The sequence below is a fragment of the Haemorhous mexicanus genome, chromosome 2, assembly GCF_027477595.1.
Source record: "Haemorhous mexicanus isolate bHaeMex1 chromosome 2, bHaeMex1.pri, whole genome shotgun sequence".
NCBI classification, from domain to species: Eukaryota; Metazoa; Chordata; class Aves; order Passeriformes; family Fringillidae; genus Haemorhous; species Haemorhous mexicanus.
In genome coordinates, this window is record NC_082342.1 from 28436428 (window position 1) to 28452649 (window position 16222).

General features: G+C 46.3%; 1 protein-coding gene across 1 annotated transcript in view; it reads right to left on the reverse strand.

Moving 5' to 3' along the window:
- The window catches only part of LSAMP (limbic system associated membrane protein), a 991767-nt gene extending 977815 nt beyond the window's left edge, over nucleotides 1–13952 (reverse strand). The window contains exon 1 of the mRNA XM_059838035.1: nucleotides 13526–13952. Coding sequence (XP_059694018.1) covers nucleotides 13526–13592 — 67 coding nt within the window. The 5' untranslated portion in view covers nucleotides 13593–13952. The remainder of the gene's footprint in view (nucleotides 1–13525) is intronic.
- Nucleotides 13953–16222: the final 2270 nt, after the last annotated feature.

Here is a 16222-nt window from a genome sequence, read left to right on the forward strand (position 1 = left end):
TCTTTCTGAACTGTGGGACAACCATGTTCCAGATCTTGCTCTATTTTGGAACAGAAATAGATTTCTATGTCTTATATTTTGCTGGCTTAGAAGCAGTCTCCTCTTCTTTCAAAAAGGCCATCCTACCCACAAGAAATTCTTCTTTGTAACAGTTTTCATAAAACAACCACATTTTCCCAAACAGTTTCTCTTTTTACTATTCATGTGATCATTTTACAGCACCAGCTCTGGCTACTAACGAAAGTAGTGACTATATAGCATCAATCCACTTTTTTCACTTAGTTCAAACATGTGAATGGCAGAAAAACAAAACAAAACAAAAATTTGAGAAGAGTTCCCCTTCCTATGGGCATTGCTATTAGGTAATGCTGCTGTTAGAAATCTCTACGGGAATTTAGGAAAATGGATATTTGGGTGATTTTTAATTTTGCCTTTGAAGTGCTTGGGTTTTTCTTCAGGAGCTCAGCACAACAAAACAGCCGCAAGTTTGCCACCAGTTGTCCTCTTCCTTATAACACCCTGGGTCTATCTTTTCCTTTCAGAGTCGCAATTTGTGCAACCCAGAGCCCCATCCTGTACCCCCAGCTGCAGGAATGTATTTCAGGGTCTCCTGCTGCTGTGCCTTTGCCCCAGTGACTAAAGGAGGCAGCAGCATCGCGCTGTGGCTCAACCACTGGGTGCAAAGCGCCAAACGTTCTGCCGGGGTTAGAATGAGATTAGCAAAATCCTACGGAACAATGATTCAAAGGTGCTGTAACAAATCAATTTCCTGCGTGCAAAAAACACAATTAGTACACCAATTATCTTGCTCTCACCCCATCCCTCTCTCTGCAGTGAGCCAGGGCTTAGAAGCCTCATCCTTTGGGCTGCAAACATATAGTCCCTCCTCTTAGGTGACACTGCAAATGGTAGAAGCAGTGGTTCTCCATCTCCCTTGATGAGCTGTGCCGCTAGAGGGCACAGAGATTGCCAAAATAATACAGGGAAAATAATAGGTCCATTGGTCTTTGAACCTGTATTCCAAGTTCTCCACTTCCATGAGCAAGCACACTACCATTCCAGAGCAATTCACATCTTCCAACAGAGATTATCACCTCTGGTGTTTCTAATCTTCTCCACTTCATCATCTTTTAGTTAATTTCCCACATCTCCCTGTTTTCCCATTGTGGCACAAATGCTGAACCTCTACTTTTGCAAAGGTGGAGGGGAAGGGAAGATTTTTATTCTTTCCAGGGCCTACATATTTTTCCAAGAGGAAATTCCAACATCAAAAATTAACACATTCAGCACAGACAACCCAAGTCTACAATGTTTCTTGTCTCTGGTTCAGAGCCAGAGCCCAACTGCACTCCCACTGCACCACATCTGAGCTGATAAGCTCCCCCGCCCTGCTGAGGTGCATTTGGTAAGGATGTCATTACCAGCAGCATAACAAGGCTAGTCAAAAAGTCTAAGCTGAGTAGCATCAATTTCCACCCAGAGTCAGTGGTCTCCACGTTTTTTTCCCTGGCACTGCTGAGCTGCTGAGGACCTCAAGCAGGCCTTGCACTGACTGGGAAAGATCCAGCAACACTGAACAGTCTGGACTGCATGCATGGCAAAATGGTGCTCCTTGCTTCCTGCCCAGGAAGCAGATTGCAATTTGCATAGTGCTGTACCTGAGCTAATAAACTATCCTGAACTCTCTCTGGGTCTGCATCCATGGCACAAATAATCTTCAGTCTGGATAATTCCTATTATGTATCCTGGCTCTTTCACTCCAGCCACAATACTTTTTATCTCTGGAAGTCCAGGGTGCCAGCCATCATCCACTACAAAACTTACTCTCAATTCTGTCTGCTCCCATTCCCATTAAACCAAGCAGCCAACAGCACCAACCTCCCTTTCACTCTTCAGTTCTTGTTGCAGGTGAGATAAGAGCAAACCAGATGCACAATCCCCACATGCTGCTGATCAGTTTGGCAGTCTCCTTGGCAGTCTCCTTGTTCTGCTGCTGCCTCCCTCACTGGCCCAGCTCCCTCCAGCTCACAGATGGCCCTGGGAGGGCTCAGCCCTTGTGACATGCCAGGAATGCTACAGGCTCAACCACATTAACTTCTGAGCCTGAAGGGAGCAGTTCAGTGTTCAGTTACCCATTTTGAGAACGTGCAAGGTAAAGAATCACAGAATAATGAGGTTGGAAGAGACCTCTAAGATCATCAAGTCCAACATATGCCCTAACACCTCAACTAGACTATAGCACCAAGTGCCATGTCCAGTCTTCTTTTAAACACATCCAGAGATGGTAATTCTACCATCTCCCTGGGAAGAGCATTCCAGTATTTTATTATTCTTTCAGTGAAAAATTTCTTCCTAATATCCAACCTATACCTTCCCTGGCATAGCTTGCAACTGTGTCCTCTGGTTCTGTCAGTTGCTGCCTGGTAGAAGAGACCAACCCCTACCTGTCTACTACCTCCCTTCAGGAAGCTGTAGAGAGCAATAAGGTCACCTCTAAGCTTCCTCTTCTCCAAGCTAAACAGCCCCAGCTCCCTCAGCCGTTCCTCACAGGGTTTGTGTTCCAAGCCCCTCACCAGCCTCGTTGCCCTCCTCTGGATGCGCTCAAGCCTCTCGATGTCCTTCCCAAAATGAGGGGCCAGAACTGGACACAGCACTCAAGGTGGGGCCTCACCAGTGCCAAGCACAGGGGAAGAACGACCTCCCTGCTCCTGCTGGCCACATTATCCCTGATACAGGCCAGGATGCCATTGGCCTTCTTGGCCACCAAGGCACACTGCTGGCTCGTGTTCAACTGGCTGTCGACCAGCACCCCCAGGGTGAAAAGAGCAGAGCTTATATGTACCACATGTGTCAAGGGGGAAACTGTCAAAGCTTAACAAAATTCACAAGATAGAGTTACGGACACTGAGTTTTCACCTTAGTGGGCGTCCAGCAGGCTGCCTTTTCCCACCTATCAGACAAATCTGAATGAACGTTCCGCTAAAAGAAAGAGGGAAAAGGTCTTGGAGTTAAGCAGCTGATAAAATCAGGATTTCAATTGTTAATACAGAAGATTCCTCACGTGTTTTGCACCAGTATTTGCATCACAGCACAAATAATATAAGGCAAGAAAGAAAAACACTTTAAAGAATATGGCTCTTTGTCAGACTAGAAGTATTAGCTGTGATTCAGAAATTAATGACAGCATAAAAATCTATTAAGGCATCTAGACTGTCTCTCAAGGGACCTTTTCATGCTTGTCGTGCATGGATTATTCTCCAGGGCTCTGCCCAGCCAAACTTCAGATGTCCCAAATGACAGCAATTCCAGCATGATTCTCAACAAAGCTATATCACCGTCTAATCTCTTTCTTCCATTTACTATTTTTCCTCTCCTGCCAATTTTTTCTTTCCTCCTCAAAATTTTCTATCATGAGAGACTCTTCTAGCTCTGAGTCCACATTAGACAATTCTTCATGCCTTCCCAGTATGCCTACATCATTAGCATAGCTCTTCTTTAGTCATTTAGCCAAAGCAGCTATATATTTAGCTCTCACAAGCATTCTTCATAAGTCAGTCCCTCCAGCCCCTTAATCATTCTCCTTGCAATCCTCTGAATTCCCTCTAATTTTGTTTACATCTTTCTGGAATTGAAGTGCCCGGAACCAAGTGTGTAAACAACAACAGCTTGTTATCTGGCTAGACTGCAATTCTGGTGCTCACAGCCCAGGCCCTGCACATGCCATGCACACACAGACACGTGCACGTGCTCGTCCTCTGGTTCAGACATAGCATCGCTACAGGACACGAGTTCTGCTCACTGGACATTCCCTCCTCCACAGTGACACCAGCTGGGTCTCTTTCAAGGAAATCCACTTCCAGAAAAGGTGAGAGCAGATCTTCAGTACAGCACTTTCAGCTGCCTGCAGGCTCAGGACAGACACCAGCTGTTTGTTGGCTGCACTCAGGTAACATTCTCAAGTTTTTGATAACAACTATAAAGGCCACAATTTTCAGAACTTTTTTGTTTTAGACGTCAGTTGAGACTCTGATGCAGTCTTATGACAGAAGATAACACATCACAGGAAAGCCTTTAAGCACTTGTACCTTAATCTGTTCTTGAAATTCAAGTTGGATTTTTCCCAACAAAACACCTTTTTATTCTTTATTAGAAAAATGCCATTTTGGTGAAGCAGAAATGTTGTGCGAAGATCTTTGTTTTGCTTCAACAAACTTCTGGAGAACTTGAGAAAGAAAAAAACCTGCCAAGGTTCCTACCAGCTCTCAAGACATCTGAATCACAGAGTATTCTGTGTTGGAAAGGACCCACAAGGACCGTTGATTCCAACTTTAAAGTGAATGGTCCACATGGGGATCAAACCCAAAACCTTGGCATTATTATCACCAAGGCACCAAGGAAAGGTGGCAGCTTCACAAGAAGGTTTCTTCTAGATCAAGGTCACCCTAAGACCCTCCCTGTAACAATTTCAAAACCTCTTCTCACTTAGCATCCCCAGGTCTGAAAGAATTTCAGAGCTGTTACTCCTGTGTGTAGAACGAAAGCAGAGCTTTGACATCTTCTGCCTCCCCAGTACGTTTCACATGGCCATTCCTCCTTCACAGCAGCTACAACAAAGCTTCAGCATCCAGGAGAGCTGGAGGGGCTTGTTTCAATTTTTGTGGTGATTTGGGTCACTTTGGTCAGCAGGAAGAAGAGAAAGAGACCAAATACTCTTGGGGTTTACCAGGGGATGAGCAGAGCTACATGCAGGGGTCTTGTGAGGTTCCTTGAGGCCTGAAGAAAAGGCTGCTGCTACAAATATTTACATTGGGATAGAAAGAGCAAGGCCAGCCAGAATGGCCTTTTCTTTCTTTCCTCTATGCACACAGCAGGCCAAAGGAGAAGGAAGACTGCACTGATGGTAGCGCTAGGTCCCTCTGGGGCAATGCCACAGCTCATTTACCTCATGCTGCAGCTGGACTTTTTTTTTTTATCAACATCCCAATCTGTTGCAGCTCTGTGGCTGCTGGACAGTACAGAAACCAGTCACCAACAGGCACCTAAGATACAAGAAATTGGAGGAGAGCTTATGTAGCCTCACTTTAGCTCCCACTGTTTCCTGCCTTCCCTCCCTTAGCTGGCCTTGACTGCAGACAGCTCTTACACTCTTGAGCTAGCACGATTAATTTTTTTTTCTTTGAATCACCAAGAAATTAGTGTTCGTAAAAGCCCAACATTGATATAGCATGACTCTTCTAGACAAATAGTTTCCCTTCCCCTCCAGGAGATGCAGAAGTGCAGAACATCTCATGAGGGCACGCCCAGGCAGGTCTATTCTGCTCAGCTACCCAAACTGAGATGGGACAGAACACAGCCACCCTGGACAGAGCTGGACAGTGCTGTTGAGGAAGTTGAACCAGCAAGGCTGTGTTAATAAAGGTAACAACCAGAGTACAAACTTGCTGATTTTACTGCTTCAGGCTGCATCCAGCTTATAAAATAGCATAGCTTCACAGTGAGGGTGGGTTCAGTCAGGTTGTACTATTTTTGAACATGTTGGTCTAAATAAAAAACAATGCAACTTGTGCATATAAGAAAGCCTCTTTTATCCTCTTCCTTTTATTCCCAGACACTCTCCCATGAAAGTGTAGGAATCAAACATGTCCTTCCCACTCTCTAGGCTGTGTTTCCTGCCCAGGTGACTGAAGTGTGACTAAGTTGCCACCTTACATTGAGGCTATCGAAGAAAGATGAGGAGGGGTAGCCAAGCCACAGAAACAATTCTGTTTCACTGCAACAAATCTCTTGCTGTGTCAAGATAGGATGCAAATGCACTATGAATAATGGTCACTCCAAAAGCACACATAGCTACACAGACATTCCTATCAGCAATCAGGCCGCATTCACCTCCTGCACTAGCATTCATGACAAGTCCCTTGCACAAAACACAACTCTGGACCAGATTTGTTAACATTTCTCAAGCATCTTTACCATGCACCTTGTGCATTTTCTGTCACATGCACACACTCAAATGAATGTGCATGCATATATATACGTATGTGTATAAATATATATATAATCTTCTGTTCCATACATGCACCTTCCCAAGAGCCAAGGAAGAGCTATTCAAAGGCCTTTATGCACAGATCATATATACAGGCACAAATAAAACTGGATGTTTTGATCCCATTGTACAAAGTACCTTTACAAGGCAAAGAGTAGACACTTCATTATACGAAGGCGTACCAGCATGAGAAAAGTCTAAATGCATTTAAACTTCAAAAATTCCACAGATGCCCCTTTAAATAACCCCTCCTTCCTCCAGGCAAAACCTTACCAGCAATTCCCTCCTTTTTCAGACACTCAAGTACACATGCCCCCAGTCAGCCTCTCCAACACCCACAGGGGCAAGTCAGGTAACAGTGCACTGCCTGCAGGGCTCGTGATCAGAGAGAGTCTTGCTCCCTTGGTGGAACTTTGGGTCAGCTGCTGAGGGTCAAGCACAGCCAGGCTCCAAGAAGGTGCAGCAACCAGAGTGCATGCAGAAGAATATTAATAGTTATTGTCCTAGCAGGTTGCAAGGATTAATTGGTTCTAGTCTGCAACTCCCTATCAATGTAAGTGCTTAGGGGCAGAGGGGAGGGAGCTGTGATTACACACTTACATTGCATACTCATATGCTATTGATTTCCCAATTGGAAAGGCCCACAGCCTTTCGTTTGTCTCCTTGCTTGCTCCCTTCCTCATGCCAGTTCTCATGACCTGCCTGCCACATCTTCCCCCTCCTAGCAGCACAATCACCATCACCAGAAAAAGGAGGGGGACACCTTTTTTTGTGGGAGAGCTCGGCCAAACCAGAAGGAAATGTAGAAACCTACATCCATGAGGTCACACAGAGGCAAACTCTAGGGAAGGGAATGAATTTCAAGAACTGAGTTTCCTTTGGATGATTTATATAGCCTAGGTACTGCAAAATCCAGACTGTGAGCCCACAGGTGTGATCACACTCACCTTTGCTTTCAGCCAAAGCCCCTCCTCTGAAGCCTGCCTTCTCATGCCTTTTTTTTTTTTAATAAAAAAACTAACCCTTAAAAAAAAAAAAAACACAACACACCACTTAACTGGATATGTATACTACCCTTGCATTGCCTCCAAAACAATCTCCTCTCAGAGGTACCGTTCAAAGTCCAGTACCTCTACAGATGACAACCGTTGAAAAAACCTATTTTATGCTTGGGGATGACCAATAAGCATGGCTAGTGTAGAGGGCCCTTTACCCTCAGCATGTAGTTATGCAGAATTTCTTCCCCAGGAACATTGAAACAGCAGATATGGCCAGAAAGACTTCACTGTGAGAGAGAATACTCCTTTGACTCAGATAAATTAGGGTAGCAGCCCTTGTAGTGTTTTTCCTTTTCCTTCCTTGCAGATGAGCAGGACAATGCTGCCACACAGGCAGGAAACCTACTGGAGGGCTGCCTCACAAGGAAATGCCTCAGCTCCCAGGAAATTCAGCATCAGCCAAAGTACCACTGTGCAATTGCATAGCACAGAATCAAACCTGGGCTTCTTTTTCCTGTGCCTATTTCGGTAAGAATCATGTACTCCCAGCATTTTTTCCCCTTCCAGGCTGATGTGTGCCCTTCACTGACACCAGGAGAAGGCTGTGCCTCACAAACTCACCTACACGTGCCCTTAGCTCTCTTTCAGGGTGGGACAGGATGGTCTGTGCTGTGCTTGATATTTCTGGTTTTATCATGGAAGCATTGACAGCAGGAAGAGTACATTAGCTGCCAAAATCATTGCTCATTTAGTACGAGCAGCAAATGAAACTGTTATGTGCCTTTTTAAGGAAAAGAGGGTACCAAAAAAGCAAAGGTTTGTGCTTCCTTTTTTATAGGAATCACAGCAAAAATCTGCATCCTTCCAGCAGCACCTTATGCACAAAGGAGATGATATTTGGCAAAGCACATCCCCATGTTCAAAGGCACACATGAAAGATTTTCTCCAGACTCCTCCAGGATATCTTTGTCTGGTACCATTATAGACTTCAGTCAGATCATTCAGCCCTTTAACAACCTCTGCCAGACAGCAAACACCTCAGCTGATCCTCTCCCAAGAAAACCCATCAGGTGTTCTGATGTGCACAGAAAAAAAGACATTCCTTGCCCTTACTCTTCATCAGCTTTTGCCACCTGTCCTCTCTTCACAGCACACAGGGAAGCAAGCAGTGCTACAGCTCCTCACCACCAGCCCAGCCCCACCATCCTCTCCAGGCAGCTGCACACAACACCCAGCTGCTGCCGTGGGACCTGGACATCGCCACCCTTGTCTAACCCAGTCCAATACATCAACATCCCTGGTCTAACCCAGTCCTAAGCAACTCAGCCTTGCACAGGGTAAATCTGCTGGGGGAAGGGCCCAGACCCCACCAGCAGGGCAAGGGCCTTGGCTCACTCAAGGCATACAGGAGGCACAGCCAGGACACAGAAAGGGCATGCACTCTTAGAGCACTGGCTCTGCCAGCAGCCTAGGATGAGAGCAGCTGTATTCCTCACCCTGACTAAAAGGAGTTCTATTGCTAGTGAAGAAAAAGTTGGAAAGAGTAACTATAAGAGAGCCCATCTCCTCCTCAGGTCCTTAGTGTACACATAAGTGTGCTCCAAGGCTGAAAAGGAGTGCCCAAAAACATTGGGAGCTGGGTTCTTTGTTACAGAACTAGTAAAACTCTTGTGTAAGAAAAGATATCTGGGAATAAAAGATGAAGCAAATTTTTACTTATCATAACAAAGCCCTCTGAGCAGGTAGATGAGTGCTGAGATTCATAACAGCTAGAGGAAATGGGTTTTTACTTGTATAATTATTGATTATTATGGTCAGCAATCACTGGATAGAACTGGAAGAAACATTTGGGATATCTTTTCAATGCTCCCTGTTTGCCGATAAAAAGCCCCCTCTACTTCTTCCCTGTCCTAAACCTATGAGAAAAGTATATTGTTTCATGTATTAAACCTCTTCATCATTTAAGGGAATGCAAGGCAACTGAGTGAGTTGTCTCCTCATCAGTACAGTCCAGCCTGTGAGAGCTTCCCTTGCCTTACTCAAGAAGGGAGAACTGGAAACAGATAGGAAGAAAAGTATATTCAGGAGAGCAGGAAAAGTCTTTTTTTTTCCTCTCCAGTCGGCAGTATCTAAATGTTATCCAACTGCATCACAATGGCCCCGTGCTGCTCCCCATCCACCACCGTGTCACACTCGCACTCACGTTGCTGCTGCTCCCTCCCTCCCCATCCATTACACATTATCAGCACAGGCACACTGGGGTACACGCTTCCATCCCTGCAGATTGCACACACCTCACCCACTAACAAACACATCATTTCTCACACCCGTGTTGCCCAGTGACCTTACAAAACATGAGACTTTACAGATAATATTCGTGCTGTGTACCAACCTAAAGCAGCCTATGCCGCTTACCCGACTGTTGCAGTCATTTCTTTCATCAGGCTCATCCCTCATTTAAGAACACCCTTGAGCAGCTCAAGAAATATATTATTAATAAATGTTGCCAGTATCAGGACTATGCAGGCCAGTTTAGCATGCCTTTTCCTAAACAATCCACTAACCTGGCTGTGGAGGTATCTTACTTTTTTTTTTTTCTTTTTTAACACAAAGTCTTTTACAATTAACCAATTAGGTGGGGTTGTCAGGGACGTTCATTAAAACAAGCTGGGATTTTGCAAATTGCTGATTTGAAACAGCTGCTATTTTTCAACAGAGAGAATTTGTTTAGAAGAATTTTCAAGTTAAAGCAATGCTGAAGGAAACGTATAATTTGTCAAGGCATTCATTTTTTAAAATAAAATGCTCAGGGTGAGGAAATAAAAATTAATTTTCATATTGACAGCTAAGTAAGAGTAATAGTAAGGGAAAGTGCAAACATCAACTCAAAATTCTTCTAAATTATCTAAATGCAATTTTTATAGACCCTAATCATTTGCTTCTCCACCCCATACTCATACACCCATTTTTGACTCAGTTGGAAAAAAAAGGAAAAGAAAATTTCAACTTTAAAATCCATTTCAACAATCTGATATCTCTCAGATGCTTTGGGGCACATCCTGCTAAGAAACTAATCCATTCGAGGGAAGAGCTGCAGCATGCCACTAGAAAATCCCACCCACCAGCAGTGCTGGGGTGTGTAGGTACTTTTATTCCTCCAGCCCCCACAGGGCAGGAAGGCCAGTGCACCATGCAGGAGGAACAACCATCCCGCCTCCGAGCCACCTGCCTCCCCAGGAGGACTGGAAGTGCAGCAGCAGAGAAATGCAAGAATCCTGAGCCACGAAAATGAGGAAACATAGTGATGGGGGGGGAAAAAAAATCCTCTGTGCAGGACTTGGAGCATGTCAGCCAGGGGGTAAGGAGCAAAGGCCGGCGCTGTGCCAAAGCCCCTGAGGCGGGCAGGCAGGGCACGGCACAGCAGCCCTTCGCATCCCGCCTGGCAGAGGCGCTGGGGGCGGCAGCCTGCGCCGGCCGCTTGGCACCGGAGCCCATCGCTCTGCTGCCAGGCTCAGCTGCGCTCCCCCCCGCACCCCAGCGCCTGCTATTCAGCCTCGGCTCGGCCCGGCAGTGCCAGCAGCGCTCCCCTTCTCCCCCGCGCCTGGTGGCTCTGGGAGAGCGGAGAAAGACGAGGAGATGCTTTTGCGGTCACCGGTACACCCCCAAGTGGACGGCGAGGAAAAGGGGAGAGAGGGCACGGACAAGTTTTGGGTGGCTCGCAGAGGTGCAGGCTCAGCCGTCTGGCTCTGGAGGGATGTGTGCTCAAAGGTCTCGGCAGGGTTCTGACCGGGGTCGCTGCCTGTCAAAGCCAATACTGCCGATTCCTGGGGTAAGAGCTCCACAGAGCTGTGCTCAGCAGGGTTAGAGAAGCGTTCAAGGCTTGTTACCATAGCTTTCAGTGAAAAACAATTAATTTGAAATAAATAATGGGGGGGGTTGCGTTGGTTTGTTGGGTCTTTTTACGGGAACAATATTTTCCCAGCCCTTTTTAACTCTGTCGAATATCTTCAGGCTTGTTTCAGGCAGTGCCCTACTCCTCCCATGCAGCCCCAGTATTCCTGCCTCCCCATTCTCTCACTCTTCACATTGGAGAAGGGAAATTACTGCTGGCTATGAAACTAGATCCAGCAGTGCTCTGGTTTATATCAGCCAGAAGTTTGGGAGAGTCGAAAAAGCAGCTCCAGGTTTGCATCATACACCACCACACCACCCTATCCCATCGCAAAACCTAGGGAGGGCAGCTGTGTTGCCTCTGCCTTTTTAGAGGGTATGTGATAATACAGACCTCAAAAGACCTTCTCTGAAGCCTTCAAAATGTGGCTGACACTAAGTGGCAATCCTAACTCACCAAAACAGAAGGTAAAACCTGTCCATGCCCATAGCCTGGCATAAGCTCCAGCTAAAAGGACAGACTAAAACAGCTCCTGGCTGTGCTGGCATCAGGATGCTCTGGTCACAACTCAGGGAAGGCTTGTGACTTGAAAATACTGCGTGGAGCAAGTGCCATGGTCTACAGGCTAGGAGATGTGCATCAGAAAGACAGGCAATGCTCAGAGTCAACACGACTTGCCAATGTCCATCTTTCTTGACAGTTCTCTGTCTAATCCTCCAGAGCAGGGTGAAGTTCACACCAAGCTACATAACTTCATTGCAGATGTTATCTTCTTATCCTACACAGGTACTGGTTCTCCTCTTACCCCATGTACAACCTATGTGCTGAGAAAAATTCTCCTTCCCTGTCAGAAATAGCCGCTTCACAGCAAGGAAGGAAGTCAGCTGGAAGGTGCTGGTGTTGGATTCACAGTCCAGACTTCCGAGAATGTAAATTGAGAGAAAATATGTGACAGTGAAAAGCATGTGTACGAGACCCAGAAATGGGAGAAGTGAGACTGTATGAAAAGGAGCACTCAGCAAATGTGAGAAGGTGGCAAAAAATGAAGGATTCCATAGTGAGGGCTTGCAGGAGTGACAGGTGTGAGGCTGCAATAGAAAGCGTGTGTGTGACAGGGAGCCTGCCTGTACGGGAATTTGCTTAGTAGACACAAAATAGAAGAGAACAGTACATGCAAGACTGTGTGTAAAAGTAGGAGCTATGGGAAAGTGAGGAAGCTGTGACTGGCATATCTCCATGCACAGCACTCCTGCACTAATACGTACAGGAGTGAGAAAAGAGCACTGTGAAGAAAGCCGTGTGTGAGGGAGATACCCTCTGAGGGTGCAGCTCACTGCGAATGCAAGACTGTGAGGCACAGAGTAGGCCAGATAGAGTACATCTATGTTCTTTAGTTATATTTTCACCCATGTGTGTGTATATGTGTGCACACAGGTTTACAAGGCTAGTGCAGCAGGACGGGCAAGGGATTTTAATATGCAAGCAACCTCAAACACTAGTGTTCAGGATGGAGGCTTGAAGGAGGGAGGGGGGGAAAGGGGAAGGGAGAATGTGAGCACAAGAGAAGCAGACTCTCCAGGAATTGCATATGCTAGGGAGCTAGAACTGTATGTGCCAGAGTGAGTTTATTCATCTTCCCTGATATATCCCTGAGTGTATGTGAGTGTGTGTGCATGTGTGTGTGTGTGTGCGTGTGTTCAGGAAGGACCACTGATGTGTGTAAGTGAGTGTGGATCATGCACAAGCTGCAATTTTGAAGGTTATGATTATATGTACATGTGTGACATGTATTAATACATACAGCATGGAATGCATTAACCCTTAACTCCTGTTTACAGAAAGCATCTCAAAACCAGCTAGCATGCCTGTCATCACTTCAAACTAAATTCCATACTCACACTTGGCTCTTAAAGCAAGAAACCCAGCTGGCAATTCTCCACTGAACAAAACCCTATACCCAACAAATTTTCATCTCCTGTCTTTCCTCCATCACTCTCTCTCTTTTTCTTTTTTTTTTTTTTTCCCCTCCTGGTTTAGAGGGAAAGGACATAGTGTTTTACTAGACAGACCAGAGGCAAAGCGATTCCTCTAACCTCCCCCTCTTTGGAAAAAACCAAAATAAAAATAATAAAAAAAACACAAAACAAAACAAACAACAAACAAAAAAAAACCCAAACAAAAGAAACTTAACACTTAACTCCTCAGGAAGGTAAAGAATCGAGGAGAATCGGTACTTGTGACCCAAAGTGCTGAGAAACGGCGGCTGTGGATGGAGGGGATACCCACCTTCACCCACCACTCTTTTCCTTTGCAAATCTTAACTGTACTCCCCCCACCAACTCCCCCCTCTGCAAAAGCATAAATACAGCAGCAAAGTCAGTCACATGCAGTGTCCTCTAACCATAGGATTCACCAGCAGCGATCTCTCCTTGGCTTATTTCCTGAGGCAAGGGGGGGGGAAGGTTTGGAGGGGAAAAGGGGGGGAGAGGAATCTCCAGCTTCCAGCTCCATGTTTCAGGCCATCCTCAGTCCATCAGCCTCAATTAAAGCAGAAGGGATTGAGGAGGTTGCAAGAAAGAACTCACCACATACCTTGCAAGGAGAAGAGGGACAGGAAGAATCCCAGCACCCAGATACTGTGCAGCCAGTAGGTCCTCATGCTTCTCTCTCACTCGCTCCGCTTCCTTGGCCTTTTTCTCCGTCTCTTCGCTTCTGTCTCTCTCTCTCAATTTATCTTTTTTTTTTTTTCTCCCTCTTCGCTCCTCTCAAAGAAAATGGGATTCGTGTCTCCCTTCAGTCCCTCTGGGCTCTGCTTTGCCAGCTCTGACAATCCAGTCGCAGCGCAAGCTGACCCGCGGTGGCCAGATTCCCAAATAACCTCTCACTCTCCCCTTCAAGTGCTGGAGAAAGGGGGGGCCAGGTTGGATGCTCCACCGTAGCCTGGGCTGGCTGTAAACACAGAGAATCTCTCTGTCTCTCTCCTGCAGCTCCAACTAAATGCGACTGTACTTAAACAAGCAATGCCTTATAGGACAGCGCTCGGAGCAGAACAGATCCCACCTCTGCCACCTAGTGTTGCAAGCCAGCTCATTTATTTCATTTTTATATATATAAATATATATACATTATGCTATAGAAATATGGTTCCCTCATTCCTCTACAAATGTATCTCTTGGATCACAGTCTCTGAGCCATTCTGGGCTCAAGAGTCCCTGAGGTTCCAGCTCCAGTGCACACGGGGAGGATATTCAGCGAAGGAATATTCCTCATCGCCACAACAAGAGGCACAGCAGGGCAGGTTTGGTTTCTCAGCAGAGTTCTGCTTGACAAATTCTGAAGCAAAGGTCTCTCTGATGCTGGTGTCACTGCTGGGCAGTACACGGGGGCCAGAGGGAGATTCAGACGCACTGACTGTAATTACAGAGCTGCCAAGTCCTCCAGGAAAAAATAGCAAGCATCAGTCTGCATTAATCTTTGCTGGATCTCCTGTGACTTCTCTGCAATTTCAGAGGGACCAAAAAGAATCCTTCTGTAATGGAAATCCAGCTTGAAAAGCAACCTTTTGCTCACACAAGGCTTCCCTCACTGCCCTTCCTTCAAATACAGGTTCCTCCTGCCATATGTAGCACAAACTTTTTTTCCTCAAGGAGTAATTGGCTCATGTAGCTCTATTTTTCACTAAAATCATTGCCTCCAGTTAGAGGAACACCAGTAACAAAGTACTGCTTAACATTCAGGGCTTTCTATGAGTCACTCTCCAGGCAATTCACAAAGGGTGTCCTTTCACAGCTGGGGATGTGGAGGCAGTGTGAGTGCACAACTTCTGAGGCCAGTCCCTGGGACACAGTGTGACAGCCCAGCTGGACTGCCCAGGCAGTCCTGTGGCCCCTCTTCAGGCCACATTGTGCACTTCATTGTGGTCACCAGGCCACAATGAGGATGCCAACACTAAAGGATGCTAATTTTCAATTTACACATTGAGGGTGTGGGTGAGCAAAGGTGAGTGTCCACATGTAGGAAAGGTCTGTAGGATTCTGGTCACTAATGGTGCCATTCCAGAAGTGTTTCTTATTGGACTGCTGTAGAGCAAGCTGTTCTGTGAACAGAGTGCACCAAGCCTGCCTCCCCGTGGATTCCTGTCTGCTCTCTCAAGAATCCCCCTGCTCTAATAAATGCCAGAACACATCATAACCCCTGTGACATCTCCTGTAGGAAGAAGAAATCCATGCTATGGCCAATCTTGCTTCCTAGTGGACTAAAATTAAAGACAATATGCAAGACACCTCTTGCCTTAGCCTGGTTGGCTACTGCCATGTACCACCTACATAATTCTTGGGTTTTTCACTATAGATGGAGCATTACCTAATCACCACTTTTTAAGAGACGTACAGGAATAAGTTACTTTTTAGCCTTCCGCCCTCTTTTAAATGTGGTTGGAATTGGTTGCACTGAAAAGTTATTAGGAGGAAAAACATATGGACAAGCAGATACACATGTACTCTCAGCTAGGCTTCACTTCCAAGGAAATCAAACTAAAAATATTAGAGTGAACTAATGTCAAGTGTCTCTAGTCAATGAGGAGCATTCTTCTTTTTTGTGGTTTCCATTTCAGATGGTTTTCATGCTCTGTTACTGTATTAGGTCTGCATGGCAAGGTTTTGGTAGGGGGGTGCTTCTGTCAGAGGCTGCCAGAAGCTTCCTCTGCGTCTGACAGGGCCAAGGCTGGGCAGCTGCAAGACAAACCCACCACAGGCCAAGTCCAAGTGTACCATCAGCAATGGTAGTAACACCTCTGGGATAATGTATTTAAGAAGGGGGTGGAAGCTGTGTAACTGCAGACAGGAGAGAGGAGTGAGAATATGTGGGAGAAATAGCCCTGCAGACACCAAGGCTGGTGGAGAAGGATGGGGAGGAAGCGCTACAGACACTGGAGCAGAGATTCCCTTGCAGCCCAGGATGAAGACCATGGAGGTTCAGGATTGATCACTTATCCACCTGCAGCCCATGGAGGAGCCCTTGCTGTAGGAGGTGGATGCCTGAAGGAGGCTGTGACCCCACAGGAAGCCCACACTGCAGCAGCCTCCAGGCAGGACTTGTGGTCTTGTGGGGAAGCCACACTGGAGCAGTTCATGAAGAAGTGTTTCCTGTGGGAAGGACTCATGTTGGAGAAGTTCATAGAGACTGTCTCCTGTGGGAGGATCCCCACACTAGAGCAGAAGAGTGTGAGGATCCTCCCTCTGAGGTGGGAGGAGCAGCACAGACAAGTGTGATGAGAGATCTCAGGCCCCA